Source organism: Protopterus annectens, chromosome 17.part0 (assembly GCF_019279795.1).
Source record: "Protopterus annectens isolate FY-2018-M chromosome 17.part0, PAN1.0, whole genome shotgun sequence".
In the NCBI taxonomy this organism is placed as follows: domain Eukaryota; kingdom Metazoa; phylum Chordata; order Ceratodontiformes; family Protopteridae; genus Protopterus; species Protopterus annectens.
This window is the reverse complement of record NC_056751.1, coordinates 497,039,881-497,063,080: the sequence shown is the minus strand read 5'-3', so window position 1 is coordinate 497,063,080 and position 23,200 is coordinate 497,039,881. Positions and strand designations below refer to the sequence as shown.

General features: G+C 36.4%; 1 protein-coding gene across 1 annotated transcript in view; it reads left to right on the top strand.

Annotated features, from left to right (window-relative positions):
* The window catches only part of SHANK1 (SH3 and multiple ankyrin repeat domains 1), a 3,668,399-nt gene that overhangs the window by 3,250,654 nt on the left and 394,545 nt on the right, over positions 1-23,200 (top strand). The window contains exon 18 of the mRNA XM_044059396.1: positions 19,882-19,890. Within this exon, the coding sequence (XP_043915331.1) occupies positions 19,882-19,890 (9 nt within the window). The remainder of the gene's footprint in view (positions 1-19,881; positions 19,891-23,200) is intronic.

Here is a 23,200-nt window from a genome sequence, read left to right as displayed (position 1 = left end):
ATTTTACAGCACAAACACTAAGACATAACAAACTTGGCATTAAACCTTCTCTGCCCTTGAAACTCACATTCACTGAAACAACATTAAAATCCACATTCAAAGAAAATACATTTTACTCGTGGCAGATAAAAATTAATTCTGGGTTGTTTTCAAATCATAGGCCCCTTGGATATGAAACATACATGTGCTCTTTGATACACCTTCCTATTGCTTTGAACATTTTTCCAGTAAACAATGAAACAAAACTGTCCAATTCAGAACATTTCCATCATAAAAGTCTACTCAGACTTCTACAGTCCACTATTATCAGTAAATATGCACAATTATACAGTCCACCATTATCAGTAAATATGCACAATCTCTGAAGTAGTAAAAAAGTCATCTAAATAATTCCACGTTAAATAAATCTGTAATGAAGAGGTTGGTGCTAGCAATCACCTTTACATTTCATGGTTTCATCGACCAATAAAGTGTCTGATGCCCCTGTGGAATAAATTGTCTAAATTACATTAAAAATAAGCTAGTAATATTGCAATAGGAAATGGATGGCAAACTGATAACAGGCTCATAATTAGCATCTTAACTTTCAGCATTCAAGAACCAACAACCTTCTGCATCAAAAGCAAGCACACAGCCTGTTGTGCTATTAGCACTAAACTTCTTTTCCTTTGCAGCTCTCAGCTTCTTGTAAAATCTGCTCAATACTCAACTGCATCTCAACTTTGCAGCACAAGAAGTCTGGAAAAAGCAAAATTTATTGGGGTAGGTCAAAAGGGCAAAAACCAGGGACACATTAAAAATTGCTTGTATAATCTAGGAAAGCTGCTAGAATAAAAAGCTGTGTTACCACGGTACCACCATACATTTTACTGCCAAAGTCCCTGTGCAAAAAAGAGTCAGAACATACCACTATGCCAAATCGCCTGCTTTGTGAAAGAAAAATGCTGTGTTACCATCGTACATTTTACAGACAAGGTCCCTGTGCAAAACAGTCAAGAGCAACATACCACTATGCCAAATCAGCTGTTTTGTGAATGAGAGGAAGACTGAAACTTAAATGGCTATCATTTAATTAATTCAGTTCTCACCATAGCTGTCAACCCCTTAGCACAAAACACCTGGACAAACCCAGTAATGAGGGAATACAGCCCTCAAACATATTCAGTGAATTCATTTCTTGCCATAGCTGTCAACCTTAGCACAAAAAACCTGGACAAAGCCACTAACAGGGTATTACAGTCCCAAAAATAAGGACAATTTTCAAATAGTCATCTTATAAACATAAAAAATTGCTATAATAAAAGGTTGTGTTACTATATATTTATTGCTAGAATAAAAAGTTGTTTTACTATGTATTTTCTGAAGACTATGAAGTCTGAAATTCAAATGCCTGTCAATTTTACTTCTGATGGAACAAAAACAATTTTCAGCAGAGGCCCAGGGAGAAATACTGTAGACATGTCTTTGTAAAATGGCAGGATACCAGAGTAAATCCACACAAACACAGAGATAAGATGGAGACTCCACAAAGAAGGCACCACAGCCAAGAATCAAACCACAAATCTTGTAGTTATGAGGCAACAATACTGCCACTGCGCCATCAAATATGTAAGAAATTAAACATTCAGAAACCTGAAGTCTGAAATTCAAATGCCTGTCAATTTTATTTAACATTTGTTAAACAGGACAGTCTGACTTGGAACAAAAAAACAATTTTCAGCAGAGGCCCAGGAAGAAATAATGCAGACATGTCTTGGAGGACACAAAAGCAAACCCACACAAACACAGGGAGAAGATACAGACCCCACACAGAAGGAACCCCAGCCAAGAATCAAACCTGAGAACCTGCAGCTGTGAGGCAACAATGCTAATACTACACCATCAAATATCAAGCAAACAGACCCCACAAAGAAGGAACCCCCAACACTGCTACTACTACACCATCAAATATCAAGCAAACGACCCAACAAAGAAGGAACCCCAGCCAAGAATCAAACCTGAGAACCTGTAGCTGTGAGGCAACAATGCTACTACTACACCATCAAATATCAAGCATTGCAAAATTTACAAACCACAGATATTATGAGGAACAGATCAGATCAAATATGAGGCAAAAATCTGCAATTTTTTTACAAATGGTGGTGGGTAGGGAACTCAAGTCTTTAACACCTGCATACAGGGTACAAGGTTCAAGCCTGTGGTATTCCCTACCACACCACCATGAGCACCTGAGGCATTTACACACACACTTCCCTACCATTCTAAACAATAATTAACACACTTACCTGTCCTTGCTGCCCATTCTCCATAACGTAATCCAAATGCCCGCACAATAATCCACAGTCCCGCGAGATTCCTGCGATCCAAACCCTAATCCACAGTCCCGACGAGAGAGACTGACTGCTGCTGTTGCAGTCCGGCCCCGATGTGTTTTCCCAGCTAGTCTGTGCACTTTTAAAGTGCACAGATGTCTCCTATGTTTCCCTACCTGGACTGCCGGACTGCCTGGACCATGTGCAGTAGACGTCTGGACTACTTTTAAACATTTTTTTGTTGAGGGGGCTGCAGTCCGGCAGTCCAATAGCACGGGCCGCCCCTGACTGAAGCTCAGAATTCAGAAAATAACAGTGCAGGTTCAGTAGTCTAAACCTAAAAAAATCCTGAGACACCTAGAATGCTGACTGTAGCAATGTAATAGAAACAGTGTAACAACTTACAGACATCTAAGCAAGATGGTTCCAGGTTCAGAGAGCTGCTTGGACGATAGAAAACAGTCACCAGCAGTTAACCAGATGGGAGTCATCATTATGAATACAGCCATAAACTCAGACCTCAAACAGCTGGAAAGTACTATGATAAATTAAAGAAAATGTTCATGAGTTAGTGTTCATAGCCATTTACTACAATCTTGGACCAAGAGTCAACAAAACACAGAAAAGCAGTTCAATAAGCTTTTCCCTTGATACATTATCCTTGTCTTTGCTGATAAATGTTTTATGTTTATCTAGTCTACACATTGTGTTTTGTTACAGCAAGCAGGAATTATATCCCAAAGATATAATATCAACTTTTCAGAATCTAAATCCCTACATGAGTAGGGTAAACTATTTCTGACTTAGTTCTATTTTTTCTATATACAGATAAAATATTTAGTTATCTGAAATAACATCCACAAAAACATGTTGTCATCTCATGCCCCCCTCCCCCCCCCAGTTCATCCAGGAATCTCAAAATATTTCCTATCATATCATATATCATATCATATATTGTTATAAACTTTGTGTTTACAAAAAAGAGGAATTTGTTTTCTTGAGTTAAATAACAGGTCACTTTAGTTTACTTTTTCTTTAGCATTGCAGTAGAGGTGCCATTTTGTGCAACACCAAAATCCCAAACTCTGTAGTAGAATTCCAGGTAGGGTTTCTATAAGAGGCTGCAGTAATGTCTGTAGATTAATGGCTATAATCAGATTTAGTGTCAAAGCATGTCTTTTACCATTTTTGCATATATTACACATTTCCTAAAATTAAAAAATCGAACATGTTCAAGTCAATTAAACATGCCAAAGGCCTGAATTATTTACTTTAGAATATTAGAAACCTACTAGCAACAATTCAAATGGAGCAGGTTAGTGTTTAAATTTTAAGACTACTGTTGTGTTAAATTGTATTGTTGTTCTTTGATTTGTTGATGCTTGCTTCAGTGATGGACATTTCCTTGATGGCAGCCGACCAATATGACATTAATAAAAAAAAGGCTAACTATATAGGTTAAAATGTTTTAGTTGATAAAGAAGAATCCCTGCATCAGAAACTCTGGTATCATCAACTTAATCATTGCAGATATATTTTAGGGGGAAAAAATATTCAGAAGTGTTAGTTTTGCCCAAAGCCTTTTTTTCACTTTTATTCAGATGATCAAGAAACAGAAGTAACTAGCATCACATTTCCTTCTCATCTTCTTTTTTAACTTGTACATTGTTCAGTATGGAACATTTTAAACTGCTAAGACTGTGGCAATTTAATTAATGTCTCCATCATCCCAAAACTGTTCACTATCAACCACCTTTCTGCTTTCTGGATTTACCTCATGTGGCCACGCAGTAGGATATATTGGTTATTTGTGATATGGTATAGTTTGGTTTCATTTAATAAAGAAATAACCCAGTGGTAATTTTATTGAATCCTTTCACAGAGATTTTTGGTAGTATGCATGATAAATCTTAATGACATTTTACCCCCCAGAAAATGCAGGATATACTATTTTGTCTATAACTATACTACACGACCAACATATATGGATTTCTTTCTTTATGTAAACAGAAGCCTTAGTTGTCTTATAATTGTCCTATATCTCCGTTCCAGCTTGTTCTAAGATTCTAAAGAGTATCATAATATTAAAAGTATGTTAATTGCTTGCATTATTTTATTCTCTGTTCATATTCCTGTTTGTCTATTTGTACTTTAATTTATAGCTGTTTCTCTTCAGTTTCTTGCTCTTTATGTTAATATGTTTTAGAGTTTTTCAAATAGTGGATTGGTCAAATATTCACTACATTTATTTCCACAAATATGTCCTTTGACATAGGTGTCACCCATAAATTATAATCCATGTTTTAACTGTTTATTTTGTTTTTTCCAATTTTTACATTTAGTACCTATTTTCTTCTTGGAAGGAGCCTTATGCACTTTGCTCTGCATTTTGTATTTTAGTAGGTGGCTAGATACCTACTTATTTTAACTTGCAGCATTTTTTCTTGTATCTTATCAATTTTAGCATTCCTCTAGTTGTAGATTTCTTTTCCAAGGACAGTGATAGGAAATATTTTTTTTGTTTCAACTATTTTCTGTATATTTTCACCCCAATTATTCAATTTATGCAGTGAATAGAGCATGTGAATGCTGGGTTAGATGGATCAGATGCATGAATCAAACTCGCTGGGAAAATATCAACATCTTTAAGTATGCAGATGATACCACTCTTTTGCCTGAAACTAAGGAAGGGTTGAAGAGTCTATCGATGAAGATGAAAGAAGAAAGTGCAGAAGTTGGCTTGTTGCTCAGCATAAAAATAAAAAATACTAAAAATGTATGTAGAGATGGTGACTACATAAAGTGCCATAAAGTGGTCCCCTGCCATAAATAAACTTTACAACAAAATGAAGAAACTATTGCAGAAAAGAGGAAAATCCCAGGATGCAAAAAACCCCCTTACCAGCCTCAGTAAGAAACTGAGATCCCTCATAAAATCCTCCAAAGCTAATTACGTAAATAAAATTGCCAAAGATTCGAAAGACAACCACAGGGCATTCTATAACTATGTCAATAATCTAAATGGCAATGCTCATATCTGCTCTGAGCTAAAACAGAATGGCATTAAATATACTGATCCCAAGGATATTGCCAATATCCTAGCAGATCGATTCAGTGCCAACTTCACCCCCTCTCACCCCCTAAATGGCCCATCTCAATACCGGAAGATTGCCAAATTCCGGTAATAACGACCACACAGGTAAAAAACATACTCTCCAAAGCTAATAATACAGCATCCATGGGACCAGATGACATCCCGGGCTGTGTACTACATGAACTACAATATGAACTGGTTCCTCACCTAAGTGTCATGTTTAATTATGGCCTCATCTCAGGTTTCATGCCCAATGAGTGATGCAGAGCTACAGTTATCCCACTCCACAAGGGGGGATCCACCTTGGATCCCGGAAACTACTGTCCCATCAGTCTGATGAGCCTTATCTGCAAGGCCATGGAGCATATTATCATGGAACTTATAAACAAAGACATTGGCAACCTTCAAACACTGGACCCCACCCAGTTTGGGTTTGTGAAGGGCCGATCTTGTCTCCTGCACCTGATTGACTTTTTCAAGTCAGTCTCCAGAGCCATGGACAAGGGTAAGGTGGTCCACACAGCCTATCTAGACCTTGCCAAGGCCTTTGACACCATCCTGCACTCTGGAATCATAGATAAACTTACTAAGCTGGGCATTAATCCCTACATCACCCAATGGGTTGCTAACTGGCTTACTGATAGAACCCACACTGTAAAAGTAGCCGACTCCAAATCCAGCTCCAGACAAGTGACAAGTGGAGTACCTCAGGGTTCAGTCCTAAGTCCGCTCTTGTTTGGCATCTACTTCTCTGAAGTACCGGCCAACACTAAGGGACTCTGGCTAACAAAGTTTGCAGATGACTGCAAACTGGGAGCTATTATTGAATCCCCAAATGATGTGGATACTCTACAAAAGGGCCTTACAGAAACAGATGCTTGGTGCCAGAGCCATGGGCTCAAGCTCAATGCCAAGAAATGTATAGTTATCCCCTTTGGGAAAAAACATGTACATGTGAATTACCATAAAGGTGGCAGTACACTAAACACAGAAAGTGTGATAAGAGACTTAGGGACACAGGTGGACAGTGGTCTCACCTTCGATAACCACATCGCCATAACAGTCAAGAAATCCTTCTATGTGGCACACCTCATCACTAAGGGTTTTTCATCCAGAAAAAAGGAGGTCATTGTCCCACTGTACTCATCCCTCATTAGACCCATTATAGAATACAATGCCCCGTTTGGTATGTACCTCTCAAGACATCTGCAACAACTGGAAAGGCTGCAGAAATACCTCACTAAAAGAATCACAGGCCTAAAGCAGATGCCCTATGCTGACCACCTTAAAAAACTCCAGCTATACTCTGTTGCATATCATCTACCCAGAGTCGATCTCTGCTTAACATACAAGGCCATGTCAAACCCAGAGCTGTTGGACATGCTGCACTTAAAGAAATCCCAATCCCTCAGAGCCACATGCTCCAGGGATCTAAACCTTGTCATCACAATAAACAAAACATTCTGGAGAGATAGGTTCCTGACCCAGAGGCTCCCCAGACTCTGGAATAGATTGCCCATACATGTCAAGCAGAGTGCCTCTTTGGCCCTCTTCAAAAGGAACCTTGACGATTGGATGGGAGAAAGTAAATTCACCCCATGGATCATGTCAGTCACCCTGCTAGACAGGGGTCCAGGGAAGTAAATAGTGTGGGAAGAAATAGCCAGGGAATTGTTATGGCTAGGCTTGTATAGGCCCTAGGGCTGATAGCCTAGTACCAACCTATGAACCTATTAAGTACTTAACATTTTGGAATGAAAACTATGGCAAATCTGTATAAGATTTTGATGAGCAAACAATCCCATTGTCAGCAAAGCTGAAGCTATGTTATTCTGCTACTAATGGCATATGGCTGAAAGAGTTAGACAATAAGTAATGCTATATGCTTGAAGATTGATGCTTTTAAGCTGTGCTGCTGGGAAAAACTTTTGAAAGTGCCATGGACTTCAAGAAGGTTAGTTTACTCAGTACTTAAGGAAATAAACTCAGATTGTTCCCTGGAAAGCAAGATATTAAAACTAGAACTTGCATAGTTTGGATGCATAATATAAAGACTGGGTTCACTACAAAAAATGCTGGGAAAGACTGAAGGGAGAAGAAGAAGGGGAGGACAAAGGCTAAAAATGTTTGAGAGTATTACTAATGGAATGAATATGATTATGCAAGAAATAAAATAAATATTTTTGGACTGTAGGCCTGCTGCACTAAAGTCCTTGAGGTCATAAAGAGTCGAGCTTAACTTGATGACTAAACAACAATCTTCAGTTTTTTTCTCTGTTGCTGACATTAACAGCCTTGTTTCATTCCGAAGATGTAAATTAATTCCAGCAGTATAGCTTACATGTTCTCACAATTTAATTGCTTTTTTATATCAGATTTCCCACTTTTATCTGTTTTCCTTTTCCTTAATATATTTTCCACTTTTAGTGTTCTGGCATTTCATCCTAGCCTTATTTCAAGATTCAGTCTCAACAAATGAAATTTACTGTACAGCAATATTGGGAAACAGCTTTTGACAAGAGTTTGTCCCTTCCTTAATAACATTCCATTCATTTGTCTCAGGCTTTTCATCTTCAGTTATACCCAATGTTTAAATTATAGCATTCCTACCCACATTTACATAACTCTCTCCCCATTCATGTATCATTCCACTTTAAACAGAGTTTGCTCATGTTTTCCTCAGTTCCTCAACTATGATACCCATCATTTCCTCTGTTTATGTATTTTTTACTCCCCCATGCAGTTTTTTACTTCTTTATCTTACAATTTTTGCTTTAATGCAAGCAACCAGCTTTAGATTCTTATATTTGTAAATCTCACAGAAAATATTGACAAACTTTGCTACTGTTTTCATTTGTTTTGTTTCTTTTAGTGGACGGTGCAGTGGTGCAGCAATAGCATTGTTGCCTCACAGCAAGAGGTTCTCTAGTTTGATTCTTGGCTGGGGTGCCTTCTGTGTGGAGTCTGCATGTCCTCCTTGAGTTTGTGTGGGTTTCCTCCGGTTGCTCCGGTTTCCTCCCACATCACAAAGACATGCATCTGGAGCGTTTCTCCCCGGGCCTCTGCTGAAAATTGGCTTTGTTCCAAGTCAGATTTTCCCGGTTAACAAATTTTAAATAAATAAATAAAAATAAAAAACATCCTTAATTTATACTTTTTTCCTTACACTGTGCTCAACATCAACACTGTAGCGTCCTCTTTTGGGGGCTTATTGCAGTATCAGTTTTCGGTTTATTAAAATTCTTTGTAAGGAAGGTGAATTGTGTAGCATTTAGACTCCTTTGCAGATTCTAAAAGGGGTACTGAAGGAACTTTAACCTAAGAACTTTTCCTTTGCTATTACTCAAAGATTTTGAAAGAGAAAAAAGTAATCAGAGCCATTAAAATTCCCACGGAGACTAGAAGTAGATTACTTTCAAGCACTACCTCCACCAAGAAGTCCAAGACTCCTTCACAAAATTAGAAAGGCTTCCTCAGAGATAGCAGGTCTGAGTCTTTACAAAAGATACAACCAGTGCAAGAAGGGGTATACAAAATAATCTAAAATCATCCTATCCTCAGTGTCAAATCATGAAAATAAAGAGACACTGAAAACAAAAAACATTCCTTGTATCTGTGTATTAATGTAATAGCAGAAAAAAGCAGCATCCCTAATTTTGAAATTCCTATCCATGCATGTTGAGTATTTGGCTTCCATTCTTTTCAGCATGCCTATTTCATTGCAGATGGTATGGAATCTGCTAGAAGCTTCAACATTTTTTCATCAGCGTTCTTTCCTTCCTGATCTAATATTTTTTTTTTTATATAATACTATTTGACTTCCTGAAAAACTGTAAAGATGACCCTCCATTGTCATGCAGAAAATTTACCTTTTTTCCACTGAACAAGAACATACCAGACTTTTCATAGTCTTTTTAGGGTCTATATTATATGAATGAATGTTCATAATTCCGAACACTCTAAAGATCGAAAATGCCGGACCTCGAAGTACTTCTCGTGGGATTACAGTACAGTGAAGGTCAGAATATTTGCCCTTTCCTCACTGTAGTGCAATCTCAGAGTTAATGTATAGTGTGGGGTGTGGGGGGAAATAAGTTAGAAGTCCAGCATTTTCACTATTTAGAGTGTTCGATTTTTTATATATCAACAGTGAAGGAGCTCGACTATGAGAGGCTCCTTCACTGTTGATATATAAAAAATCTTAAGTAAAATATGATAAATAATTTATTTTAATTTACTGCTAAATGCACTGTTTACAGTTCTTCATTATTTTATGTCACAGTTTTAATATTTATTGTATATATTTACTACAATGCATTAGGTTTAATTTTTAACAATTAAGTATTTTTTAACAATTCATTGAGTTCAGCATCCATCAAGTTTTAACTTTTAATTGATTAATTAACAATTAATTCTAGTGTATATAAAGGTTTGTAGCACTTTGGATGTTTACTTGATAAAGCTCGGCACAGACCGAGCGAAAGCGCTTGTGGTTTTATTGTTTCGTATGGTTTTACATTAAAGAATCAGACTTTCTAAGCATTTAATACAGCAGTAGTCTGTCTTCGTTTGGCTTCCCACCTTGGATCCATTTTTTATAAATTCATGCCATCTGCTGATGTCTGCAAAACCTAAGTAAATTTTTCACTGTATATTGCACTTTTGAACTGCATTGTTATCATATCACAGCTTATTTGAACTGTTTTTTTTTAGTCAACACTCTTGTGGGAGGAGAGGGTAGCTTTTACCCTTCTGAGCTAGGAATTGGTGTTTGAAGGCTTATTGTGCCTGCTTATTTGAACTGCTTTTTTCTGAAATTGGTGCATTTTGTTTACTGTAGCATAGACTAGATTGAGACATACAGAATCTAGTTCTGTTTGTATATTGTGGGCACTAAATAAGGCCATTTTTTGTTGGAGAGGGTTCTCCTACACCCTAGTGGCAGGTGTGTGCAGTTAGAACTCATCTGATTGAAGGTTCAGTTTTGAACATTTATTAGTTAATTTCTTTAGATCAGTCGGTGCTTATTTGCTACATAGCCTAGTGTTAACCTCAAAGTAATGCTGCTAAATGGTAGGAGTCTAATCTAGAAACTGCACTCACTGGAAGCGGTCCTCACTTGGAAGACGCTGACATTTGTGCAGTCACTGAGACCTGGATTAAGGCTGCAGAGAGCACCCTGGCTGTACTAGGTTACATTTCCTTCCACATGTTCAGACCACAAGCTGTAGATGTGAGAACTAATGGAGGTAGTGCATCAATATTCATTAAAGATAAGTACACCTCTAGATTAGTTAAACAGCACAATTCTGTTGAATTACTTCAAGTGCAATTGACTCTAGGTAAGACCTCTCTTCAGGCCATTGCTAGTTATAGGACCCCCTCCATGAATCAGGACATTTACTCAGCTTACTTTGATCTACTTGAATCAATCAGGAAACAACCAAATGCCCTGGTTTTGGGTGAATTTAATTACCTGTCCATAGACTGGGTAAATTATATGTGTTCTGACTCACTTGCCCAAAGGTTCCTGGACTTTTTTTTAACTCCAAAGCCCTGACCCAGCTGGTTGACAGACTCACAAAGGGCTCAAACATCCTGGACCTGTTGCTTGCCAACACTGGAAACAGCTGCACCTCCCCCACTGTGTAGCCATCGCTGGTGAGATATCTCCGCAAATCAGTCTCTCTAGAAGTAACTATAATACAAGACCACCACCTCCCCTTAGCAACACCTACACTAAAAAACTTCTCCAAGGCCAATTACAACCTCTTACATGACGGCATAAATAGCTATGTAGCAACTCCCCCCAATGATGGAACAGACACCTATGCTGAGTTATAAACCATTTTTTTTACAAGTACCTGTACAATTGTATTGACTCTGCTGTACCTGATAGAAGCAAAGCAAGATCTTCAAGTAAAAACAAACCTGGCTGGTGACAACTGCCATAAATAGGCTATAAAACAGGATAAATAAATTGCTGTCTAAGGGCAGGAAGGAATGATCTCAAAACTGGAAACACTTCCTCTACAACTTGAACAAGCAGATAAGACTACTAGTGAAGTCCTTCAAAGCTAACTATGAATCCAAATTGGCTTCCCTAGCTAAGGATAACCGCAAGGCATTCTTTAGTTACATCAATAACTTCAAACGTAAGGCCCAGATTTGTGCTGAACTGATAGTTATTGGTATTGCATATATAGAACCTATGTATGTAGCAAACCTGATGGCTGACAGGTTCAGTGAAAACTTCACTCCCCTCTCCCTGCCTGGTATCTCTGAGGAACAGGTCTTAAATGCCATGCCCAAGGCCAAAAACACAGCCTCTGTGGAACCAGACAACATCCCAGGCTGTGTTCTTCATGGGTTAAAATAGGAATTAGCATCACTATTTAGCATGCTTTTCAGTCACAGCATAAGCACTGGTGTAATCTTAGTGGAATGGAAAACAACTACCGTCATCCCTTTGCACAAAGGGGGTGCATCCACAGACACCAGGAACTATAGACCCATTAGCCTGATCAGCCTTTTCTGCAAGACCATGGAATGAATCATCATGGACCTTATTAACAAAGCTATAACAAATCTTCAAATGCTCGGCCCCACCTAGTTTGGCTATGTCAGGGGGAGATCATGCCTGTTAAACTTTGTGGATTTCTTCAAGAGAGTCACCAAAGCCCTAGATGAAGTCATATCTGTGCATAGGTCCTAACTAGACTTAGCCAAGGCCTTTGACACAATCCCCCACTCAGGTGTCATTGATAAACTCACCTAGCTAGGTATCAACCCATACATTGTCAGGTGAGTAATGATAAAATCCCTGTTCAGCCACAGAGATAGGAGAATTTTCCAAGTTCTCTTGGTGAGCTGACATTTTTGTTTCTTTGCTTTGATATATTGTCAGGTAAGTTGCAAACTGGCTAACTGATAGAACTGGGTCTGGTTCTGGGACACCTACTGTTTGGAATCTACTTCTCCGAAGTATAGGCTAGAACTATAGAACTGTGGCTGACAAGTTTGTTTATGACTACAAACTGGGAACAATCACTGAAACCTCTATCGATGTCAACATCCTGCACAAAGGTCTTACACAAACTAATAACTGGTGCCAAAGTTACGGTTTTAAGCTTAACGCAAAAAAATGCATTATCTTCCCTTCAGCAAGGGTGATGTTCCTGCAAATTACTGCATCAATAGCAATACTCTAAGCACACAGTCAGTGGTGAGAGATCTGGTCACACAAGTTGACAGCAACTTTAACTTTAATCACCATGTCTCCACAGTGGTAAGAATGGCATTTTATATTGCTCATCTCATTATTAAGGGCATTGCCTTCAGAAAAAAAGAGCTTATAATCCCCTATACTCTTCCCTCATCAGGCCAATAATAGAGTACAACAATGCCTTTGGTATGTTCCTTTCCAAACTCCTGCAGCAATTGGAGAGACCGCAAAGGTTCCTTATGAAGAAAATTCAAGATCTGTCTTATGTGGATAGACTGAAATCATTGTCACTTTACTCTGTGTCAAACAGACTACTCAAAAGCAACCTTAGAAGTCCCCCTGCAGAAACATTTAATTAGTGTTTTTTTTTTTTTTTTCATAGTTTAACGGAAGCACTTTTTTTATTAAAGCACTTCCGTTAAACTGTGATCAGTATATATGGATTCGGACACTTGCTTTTTCGAGCAAGTGTCCTAGATCTATATATATATATATATATATATATATATATATTACATATATTTAATAAAACAAGCAACAGAAGTTGCTTTTACTAAAAGATGAAACTTGACTTCCTTAACCTTCTGATCTAAAGGTATGTAGAAAAGTTTGACATTTGTCTTCAGAGTGGTAGAAAGAAACTAACACAGATCTAGCTGTATTCTTGACTAGTACCATTCTTAGCACACTAATGATGCACTGAGAAATAATTTTTGCCAGTTTGGAGGGATGACTACTTTGTTTTGAGCAGGTAGGTATCGTTAAGTAAATGCTTTTAATAATGATGAATGCATTGTGTTTTCTGCTACCTCTCTCATTGCCAAGAGAAGCATTTGGTCCAATTCCAAAAGGTTTGCTCTTAGTATGTGACTACTTACATGAGAACAAGTCTGCTGGAATATGACCCTGGTGTAAGCCTGTTTGTAGGTACTACTTACATGAAATAAGTTGCATAAACTGAGAGCAAGTCTTTCAGAGTAAGGGTAGTATTACACTTTTGGAGTCTGGACCATTGTGCTTTTTTGAAAGATGCATCATTTCAAGGTATTTTACGTTTTTGATGAAACATAAATACTTGTAACCTTGTATTATAGAATAAGATGAATCTTTTATTTTGTTATTCAAGGCCATAATAGAGGGACGACCATTTTGTTTTAGCTTTCAATATACTGCTGTTTTGAAATGTTACTAGATGAAAGCAGCATGTAGTCATCAGTTCTGGTATCTATACTGAGTGTTCTATAAACATTATGCAAAATGTTGAATTGTTTACTTTTTTTGTTTTTTGAACATTTCTTTAATTAATTTTACATGCTTATGTTTAAGAAGCATTTTATAACATCATAAAATAGTTTGTTTCATGGCAAATGGATGAATTTCAAAACTCTTAGAACATACCAGTGGTTTATGGATCTCATTGCTGAATATTCAACTTAGTCATACATTTGTAATTTTGTAATCCTAAAATTATACTCGTCGGTGAAAAAATTATAAAATCATCTAAATCTCACGAGAAGCATATAATATTATACTGGAACAGAAAGTAGCATTTCAACAGTCGATTTAATCTATTATCGTCACTTTCTCAAATCACTCATTCTCTATTGTTTGTAACTGTGGAATTGGTTTCATCAAATATTTGTATGACATGCAAATAGACTTCAGAACTGGTAAAACACTTTACTCTTCAATACATATGAGCTATGAAAAATAAAAATAAAAACAACCAAACCTTTCTGCATATGAAATACAGAACATAAGAGTATTGAAATCCTATCATGTTTGTAGTAAAACATATGTACATTTCATGGGTAAAAACATCCATTCTGTTTTTTCATTGCTATAGATATAATTGTACTATATTATAATGTATATGGCAGCTTTATCTGTTACCAATAGTTTTCTCAGATGATTTTTGAACAAGTTACCTCACACTATGCTGTTGTTGTAGTTTTTGGGAATTGTAACATTTCTATGCTGGGAGCGCACAGTTCTTTAACACAATCATATTTTTGATGTTGTAATTAGTGTATGTTTCTATATGTATAGCCTACAAATTGTAATTTCTATACATGCATTAATGGAATTTGTTCTACTTAAAACGTTATAGTGGCCTACTGTTTCTAGCCATATTTTTTCTCAGACAGTTATCAGGTACAAATATTTTTTTCAAAATTAATGTTGATCTGAAAATGCTTTTTCTTAATGATTTTCTTATTTGTCGTACAATAACACAGAATGCTTTCACAAGCAGCAGGAACATTTTTCATAATGCTTTTTAAATATTGTACTCTAGATAGCTGTATACTATATCAAAAATATCATCTCAAAATGTCTGATCAAATGTTAATGTTGACTTCATCTGTATTGACAACTTTTTTGAAAAGAAGTAATTCTGAATTGTTTTATAAAATCAGTTGTCTTTTAAATGTTTTGCAGTTTAATGAGGCATTATTACTTGAAAATAAGAAAGTTAACATTAAATCCAATGAGAATGGCATTTTTATTTACTGATTAACACTTTATTCTATAAAATCATTTTAATTTTGATGATTTGAAAAACACCAGTTGGAAGTTTTTAGCATTTTTAAAAATGTCTAAACTACTTTGTATATGTTATGTTTGTAGACTGTAGTACTATTCTATCAAGAAGAGACTAACATCACAGTCCCAACATGGCATATTTTAGTAGGTTGAGTTTCAGCAAAATAAGTTTTGATCACTTTTACAATGATTGGAAGAAAGCTACAATATATTTGAAATGGTTTGTAACACAAATATAAAACAAATAAATTACAACACATGAGCACATATGACCTAGATGACTGGAATTTTAAAATGATGGAGACTATGGTAGAGAAAATATTAAATAATTCAGATGTAGTCCCTTCTAAACTCATATTTGTGTATATAAATCAAATAAAGACTAGAAGGCACAAAGATAGAATATATATATATATATATATATATATATATATATATATATGTGTGTGTGTGTGTGTGTGTGTGTGTGTGTGTGTGTGTGTGTTTGTGTGTGTGAAATAAACACACTAAATCTATATATAAAACAAAAAAATGAAAAGGGAAAGTAATGTTATTATCAATCATTGCTCATTTAACCACAAACTGATTTAATAAATAAACTATCCTGAAGATGAATTTCTTCACTGAATATAAACTGAATACATTCCTTCAGGTTTGGCCCTTAAGTGAAATGTGTGCACATTACATGTGGCTTGCTGCAAGCTTAGAATCAGTAGTGTTTGTTAATGCTTAGAGAAATACAGCAAGTCTTCATTTTATGGTAATGTTGGAGATGCCAGGTTGTAGATCACCTGTGAAATTCAAATCCAACAAGGATTCTGTATTAACTCAGATACTAAGGGTCGGTGTCATTTTTATATGTACATTCAATTACATTTGGGGTTAAGGGAATAGGCTGACCACTGTGAAAAATAATTAAAAGTTATTGGCTCACTCCCACCAATTCTACGTGAACTTTTGTCTCAAAACAGAAAAGCAAAATTAAATTTAGAGATTGCAGGTTTGTTGAAGTGAAGAGTATCAGTAGAGCATCCCTGAAAAGAGTGATCTGTAGACTTTATTTATTTATTTTTTTTTTTTTACTATTTGACTCTGGAGGATGAAACCAGAGTGCAGACCTACTGAAGCAGTTGCCTGCCAGCTATTTAGCACTAGATCAGTGCAACAGATCAGATTTCTTTTCTTCTCATGTTTGGCTCAGACTTCTGCTCAACTGAAGATTAAATTGTTCATATGTGTCTGTCTGTATTTTTAGATATGTAAAGGGCCCTACTGTTACAGTTAGCCCCCTAGCTTTGGAATTAACACTACTGTGGATAGAACATCACTGAACACAGTATTGGAGCATCTGTATCAGACCAGCTGTGGTGAATGCTGGCACTCATGCTGATAACAGGCGATCAAGCTTTTCTGAATCCTTATGATTGGGCTCATAAATCAGCAGTGGTAATACTATCACTTTGAGCATGCATGACCTTGGGGATAAGATTGACAGTAGGCTTAATATAATATTAGTGCATGCAACCCCAAGGTCATGCAGCTTCAGGGTGAGCATAATAAAGAAGCATGAGAGACAGACAAATGTTGTAGCAAAGTTTGCTGATTGCTAAACAGAGTGTTAATGTCTTGGCTAGCTCTGAGGATGATGTCATATTAATACACCTAAACTATAGATTGCAAGCTTGTGTGTGCATGTGTGTTTGTGTGTCTGTGTGTGTGTGTGTGTGTGTGTGTGTGTGTGTGTGTGTGTGTGTGTGTGTGTGTGTGTATGTGTGTGTGTGTGTGTGTGTGTGTGTGTGTGTGTGTGTGTGTGTGTGTGTGTGTGCGTTTGTGCACGTGTGTGTCTGTGTGTGTGTGTGTGCGTGTGTGTGTGTGCGTGCGTGCGTGTGCATGCGCATGTGTGTGTGTGTGTGTGTGTGTGTGTGTGTGTGTGTGTGTGTGTGTGTGTGTGTGTATGTGTGCGTGCGTGCGTGTGCCACTACCTACATGAGCAGGAATTTACTGCTGTGATGTGCAGATAAGCAACGATCTGCATGTCGTGGTAGAAAATGAGGTACATAGACATGCCAATTAGCTGATAAAGAATTCTTACTAGCATGTCTCTGAATCCCAAATGGGCTGTCATGGCAGAAGGGCCTTTTTAGAATGAGCTGTGTAGCTTGAGCTAGGCCCTTTTATAAATACCCAGGTTAGTCTGACAAACCTCATCATAAACCCAACCATATTCAACAGATTGTTTATTGAGATATTCATATATGATACCAGTATTCATTCTATATTCTGGACTGAAGTATTATTGCACAGTTACTTCTTACTTGGCCTATAAATTAATTTTGTTGACTATAATGTTTATATAACTTGCTTTAATTTGTTTTGTACATCATCTTCTGACATTCTTCTACTAAAGGAGCTAATCATACCCTCCACCCACACACACACTAAGGCTTGACCTGTTTGAAAGTTCTTATTTTCTTTTACTGTATGTGCATTTGGCCAAGTTAAATATATTGCATCACCTATTGCTATCAAAAGTGGCAAAATTTTTTTTTTTTTTTTTTTTATGTGAAGCCTTTTTTAGTATTTGAACTTAAAATGATGCCACGTTTAATTGTGAAATGAAAATTCAGTTGAGGCTGTATCATTTTCATCACTGCAAAATATTTATTTCAGAGATCTGTCAGACTATGTTACTTTATTGCAAATACTGGGCATTTTAATACTGCATCCATTTGAATCTACTAATCGATGCAACATTATTAAAATTTCATTTTTTCAATTTATCTGAATATTTTGTTATAATCAAGCTCTGCTTTATCATGAGAAGAAACCTGATATTAAGTATTCCACTGATCGGGACTTCAGTATTTATTTAATGTTTAATTTCCTAAACATGAATTTTTTTTCAGTTTTCAAAAATGAAAATCTAACATTAAGCCATGACATTTAATCTTTGAATTGCTGAAACTGTATATTCCTTTTAATAAGGACATTTTTTTTTTTTTTAGAAAAGCATGGCATAGTCAATGGGCAGTAATTAACTTATTTAATCTGACTAACTCTAAGTGGATTTGACAGCTAGAAGAGCCTTACATGCCCCTATTAATTTTAAGCATTGAGGAGCATTTTACCATTCACTTTGTATCAGTATTCCATCAACAGTGCACTTACAAATTTAAGCAGTTCTGACACTTTAAGGCCATGTCAGGCAACAAGTATGAAAGAGATCAATCACTTCCTAATTACCTTTAATTTGTGATTTTTTATCTTTCGTTAGTTTTAGTATTTTAAAATGGAAACTTATGTTTAACTGAATGTTTTATTCTCATGTAATGTTTGAAAGAAAAATGAATGCTAAACTGGAAGCACTGTGGTCTATGAGAATGCAGTAGGATAATCAAAGTTATAAGTGAATTCGCTGTGCAAGGACTCACACACACACACACACACACACACACACACACACACACACACACACACACACACACACACACTCAAGCATGCATGCATTTCACACTCAGTCAAATAAGTTATGAATTGAATGACTTCGACACCATGTGCCTCTAAAATGTGTACTTTTTCTACCTTTATATATTTCGTATAGTATGCAGTTTGAAGTAGTTGGAATAAGACCAAGGTCTTTTGGACTAAATCCATTCATGGTTCCTTTCCCCGGTTTCTAGGCTACCCTAGCATGTCTTGTGTAGTGCACCATTTTTGTGAGTTGTACTGGTTGTATCATTCATAGTATTGAGTTTTCATCAGCCATATTATGCCAGGTCTACCATACTGTCTTATTTCAACATTGAAGCAAAGTGGACTGTTTTGTTTTAAAAACATTGTCCCTCCCCTGTTTAGCTCAGAGGAACATTATATTTAGTCAGGCCTTGCATGGGTGGACTTGCTGTATATCAGTAGGTCCTCATCATGCTTGGAATTACACAGCATGGACAGGTCATCAGTTAAATTGCAACTGATTTATACCATATTTCAAACAGTCACCAAGTGGTTCCACGCACAGTGTCTTAGACCGCTAGAATCCAGTCATCCGACGAAGACTAACCAATGCACATTTTGTGATGGAGGTACTATTTGTTTTAATCATTTTCATTATTGTGGCATTGGTTGAGTCGATCACAGTTGCCATTTCTGTTATCTGGTCTCATGCTAGTAGTCTCTGTTTTGTATTTGTGTGGCTTAATATCTTTACATCCCATCTGTAGACAGAATAATGCATGTGCTGTGCTGTTTGCTCTGCTGCAGATTACTCTACACAGCCTGCTTGGCTTGTGTACCAATCCAGGAGTGTAACATTATCTCTGCAGGAGTCAGTAACACACTGCGTAATGCTTTGTAGATCTAGGTGTATCATGTATTCTATGCAGAAATTGGTATCACATGGTGTTATACCTTTTAATGCCTTATTTAGTCTGATCAGCTCTTGCATAGGTCTTTCCCCTTCCTTCCTATGCCTTTTTCATAGTAAGCATACAAAATGTTGAACAGAGGTAGTTTAGCTGTAGATTCTGTTAATAGAATGCTTTTAAAAATATTGTAAAATGATTTAATACTCTGAAACATAAATGTCACACCATTTTTATCTGTGATAACAGTTTTCTTTTTCTTTCTTTTTTTTTTCCTCTGTCTTTCAATGTCCTTCCCTTTCTTTTTCTGGTTTGTCTCTCATCATTCATTGCTACTTATACCAGTGGAAAAAGGTAAGTGTCATTCTTATAAAGCATAGTGTTTCAGGAACTTCATCCGGCTAGTACAAAGGAAAAAAATTTAAATGTTGCTGAGTTATAGCTTAAAATGTGCTATATACAAGAAATAAAATATAACTGTCATTCATTGCATGTCTGAAGGATGCCACTTTTTGAATATCAAAATTTATTCCCTGTTGAAATAATTTGACCCCTCCACCGCAAAAAGATCTAGCTCTTGCTGGCATGGTACGCAAAATATATGTATGCGTTTTGCCAATATAATGTGAGTGGAGAATGTATAAGCAAATGTAACTTTTCCTTCTGTACTCAAAATAAATGTATGCATGAAGAGGATAACCTCCATATGTTTGCATTGTGATCCATGTTTGGTCATATCTGTTGTTTAACTTACATTCATTTTAAATCTCTGCATGTTTAGGCAATCCAAGAAGTCATACTAGTTTATGTAGTTATAAGCAATGCACTATGATTAATTGCATCTAGTTTCTTGACATGTGATTAGTCAACATGAAAACATTTAAATCTATGAAACATTTACACACCAGAGCAGCAACGCTCAATTAACAACACAACACACAGCTGAACCGTCAGCTCGATTTGGGAGCAATCTGTCATTGTCTATGGACACCAACTCTTAGGCTGCACAAACGTGGAGAAAAAGCAAAAGAAATATATAGATAGACACACACACACACACACACACACACATCTATATATCACCTTGTACTTATTTTTTGAGCTTTGCATAACCAAAACTAAAAGCACAGCCAGTGACAAAGCTAGTTCCTATGAACGGTAACTCTGACTCTGACAAGAAGAGCCCTTAGTAACATTCCAATATTCACTGTTTTGCTGTATAGCAATATATAGGGTTCAAAGTTATTACTTACGTAACTTATTCTCAAGACATGAGCATTGATTTGTAAAACATGTATGGAATTGCCTATAAGAATTCCATTGCAAGACCTGCTGTATCTCTTTTCTGTAATATATACAAAGGAGAAACTTGTTTAAATACACACTGTTGTTCCTATTCAAGAAACCTTTGTCCCAAATAGTGTTGAGAATAGTATGATAACTTCATTTAGTTTGTTCACTGGGGCAATTCACTGATTAGACCCCCTTTTTAAAAGGGTATCAATTGTTACAAAATATTACCTAGTTAGAGTACCATGATTATTTTTCCATCAGAACATTTATTTTTTTTTTCAAACAGTAATGATAGGAGTTTCTGAACAGTTACCTTGTTATGATGAAGAAGCTTTTGTATCACAGTAAAGCTGTGAGCTGTACTATGTAGGATCATCCACGTTAGGTGGGTCATGTCAGAGAGATCTGATAAATATCATTCACTGGTGAAAGCAATGGCAAGCTGCTCCAGGTCCCCCCCAAAAAGAAAACCCTGTTGACAAATGCAACTGAAGTCATGTCAAAATGACACCTGACGATTGAGACCTTGAGATCTAAAGGTGTCCAGCATACTACTTTGGAAGTACAGTGGCCAGCTATAAATAGTATTAGAGTTAATGACATGCATGGGTTTAAGCCAGCATATCTACCTGCTCACTTGCTCAGAAAATAAGGTAAAGCCTGATGCTACAAAGAGCTATACCCTTTTGAACTTGGAATTGAAGAACTCTGAATCAAAGTAAATTTGAGATAGTTAAAGATGAGTTGCCCAGAATAAATATGGACATCTTGGGAGTTAGTGAACAAAAATGTATTGAAATTGGCCCATTTACAAAAGATAATCATAACATCTTCCACTCTGGTCAAGAATCTTGCAGAAGACATGGTGTGCCTCTCATAGTTATTAAAAGGGTGCCAAAATTAGTGCTTTGTTATACCCCTCCAAAAAAATAAATCCTGTAATGATCAAAAACATACTATAAGATATGGCATTTACCAATTGACCTTTTTTATGAGGATCTGAAGAAACATTTAGAAAGAGTACTAGAAATGATGCTATATTCAGCATAGGTGACTGGAATGCTAAAGATGGACATCAAAGTAATTCTGGAATAATAAGCAAGTTCGATCGACTTTGGACTGCAGAATGAACTATGGCATAGACTAGTAGAATTCTACCAAGATAATTTGTTGATTATAGCAAGCAATATTTCAGCCAAAGAGGTGGAAAAATATATATATATATATATATATATATTGAGAGAGAATCATGTATGTACTTCTTCAGGAAGTGATGAAAATGTTCTTTTTTAACAAAAAAAAAATCTTTATTAAATTACGTTACGTGTTATATGCATTTAGCAAAAACAAGACCTGGAGCTGACAGTGGCTCAAATCACAAACATCTATTGCAGAATTTAGAATTAAATTAACAGAAGCAAAAAAAAAAAAAAAAGAAAAGAAACACCTAGGCCAGTGAGATACAAGCTCAGCAATATAATATTCCAAGTGAATATGTATTGGAGCTGAAGAACAGATCTAATGGATTTGGCCTTGTAGATGGAGTATCTGAAGAGCTATGGACAGAAGTGTGTGATACTGTCCAAGGAGTGGCATCAGAAAATATCCCAAACAGAATGAAAATTTAGGAAGCACAACAGATGTCAGTGGGTATTTTAGGTGCAGAGGAAAAAAGTAGAGCAGAAGACAATGACGATATGAAAAATAGGTCAGCCTAAATGCAGAATTTCAGGAAATAGCAAGGTGAGATAAGGAAGTATGTTTAAATCAGCAGTAAAAAGAACTGGAAGAAGATAATAGAAAGGGAAGGGAAAAAAGATATGCTCAAGAAGGTTGGTGATAGTAATGGAAATTTCCATTAAAAAAAAGTCATAACATCCAGTGGATGAAGAAAAAAGCAAGGGAGCTCCAGACGAATATTTACTTCTGCTTTACTATACTATTGTATTTACCGTGTTCTGAACTGCATTGCTGTTTCAAACTGAGGTGTATTAGACATGTTAATAAACATTATGGAAGCCATCTTCATGATGGCCTGTAATGGAGGCTTGGAGCTTTTTTTATAAAAATCCTTAAGCAACTTTTGTATATGGACCAAAATGTTATTGCTGCTCATGAATAGGGTGTAGAAGAAGCTACGAACTTGTCACCTGCTGTCTGATTAAGCAACAGTAACTGAGCTTTAGTGAATAGACATTGGTCTTTATAAATGACTATAGCTGTGCTGGAGGATAATTTGGCAGTATCAGAATACAGTTTTGTAAACACCAACACAGTTCTCATGCTGAGTGAAAGAATTCTGCAGTGACTGGTGCTAATATGTACTTTCAGTGAACTGCAGAATATATGCTTTGGAAAGTGAACATTTTTT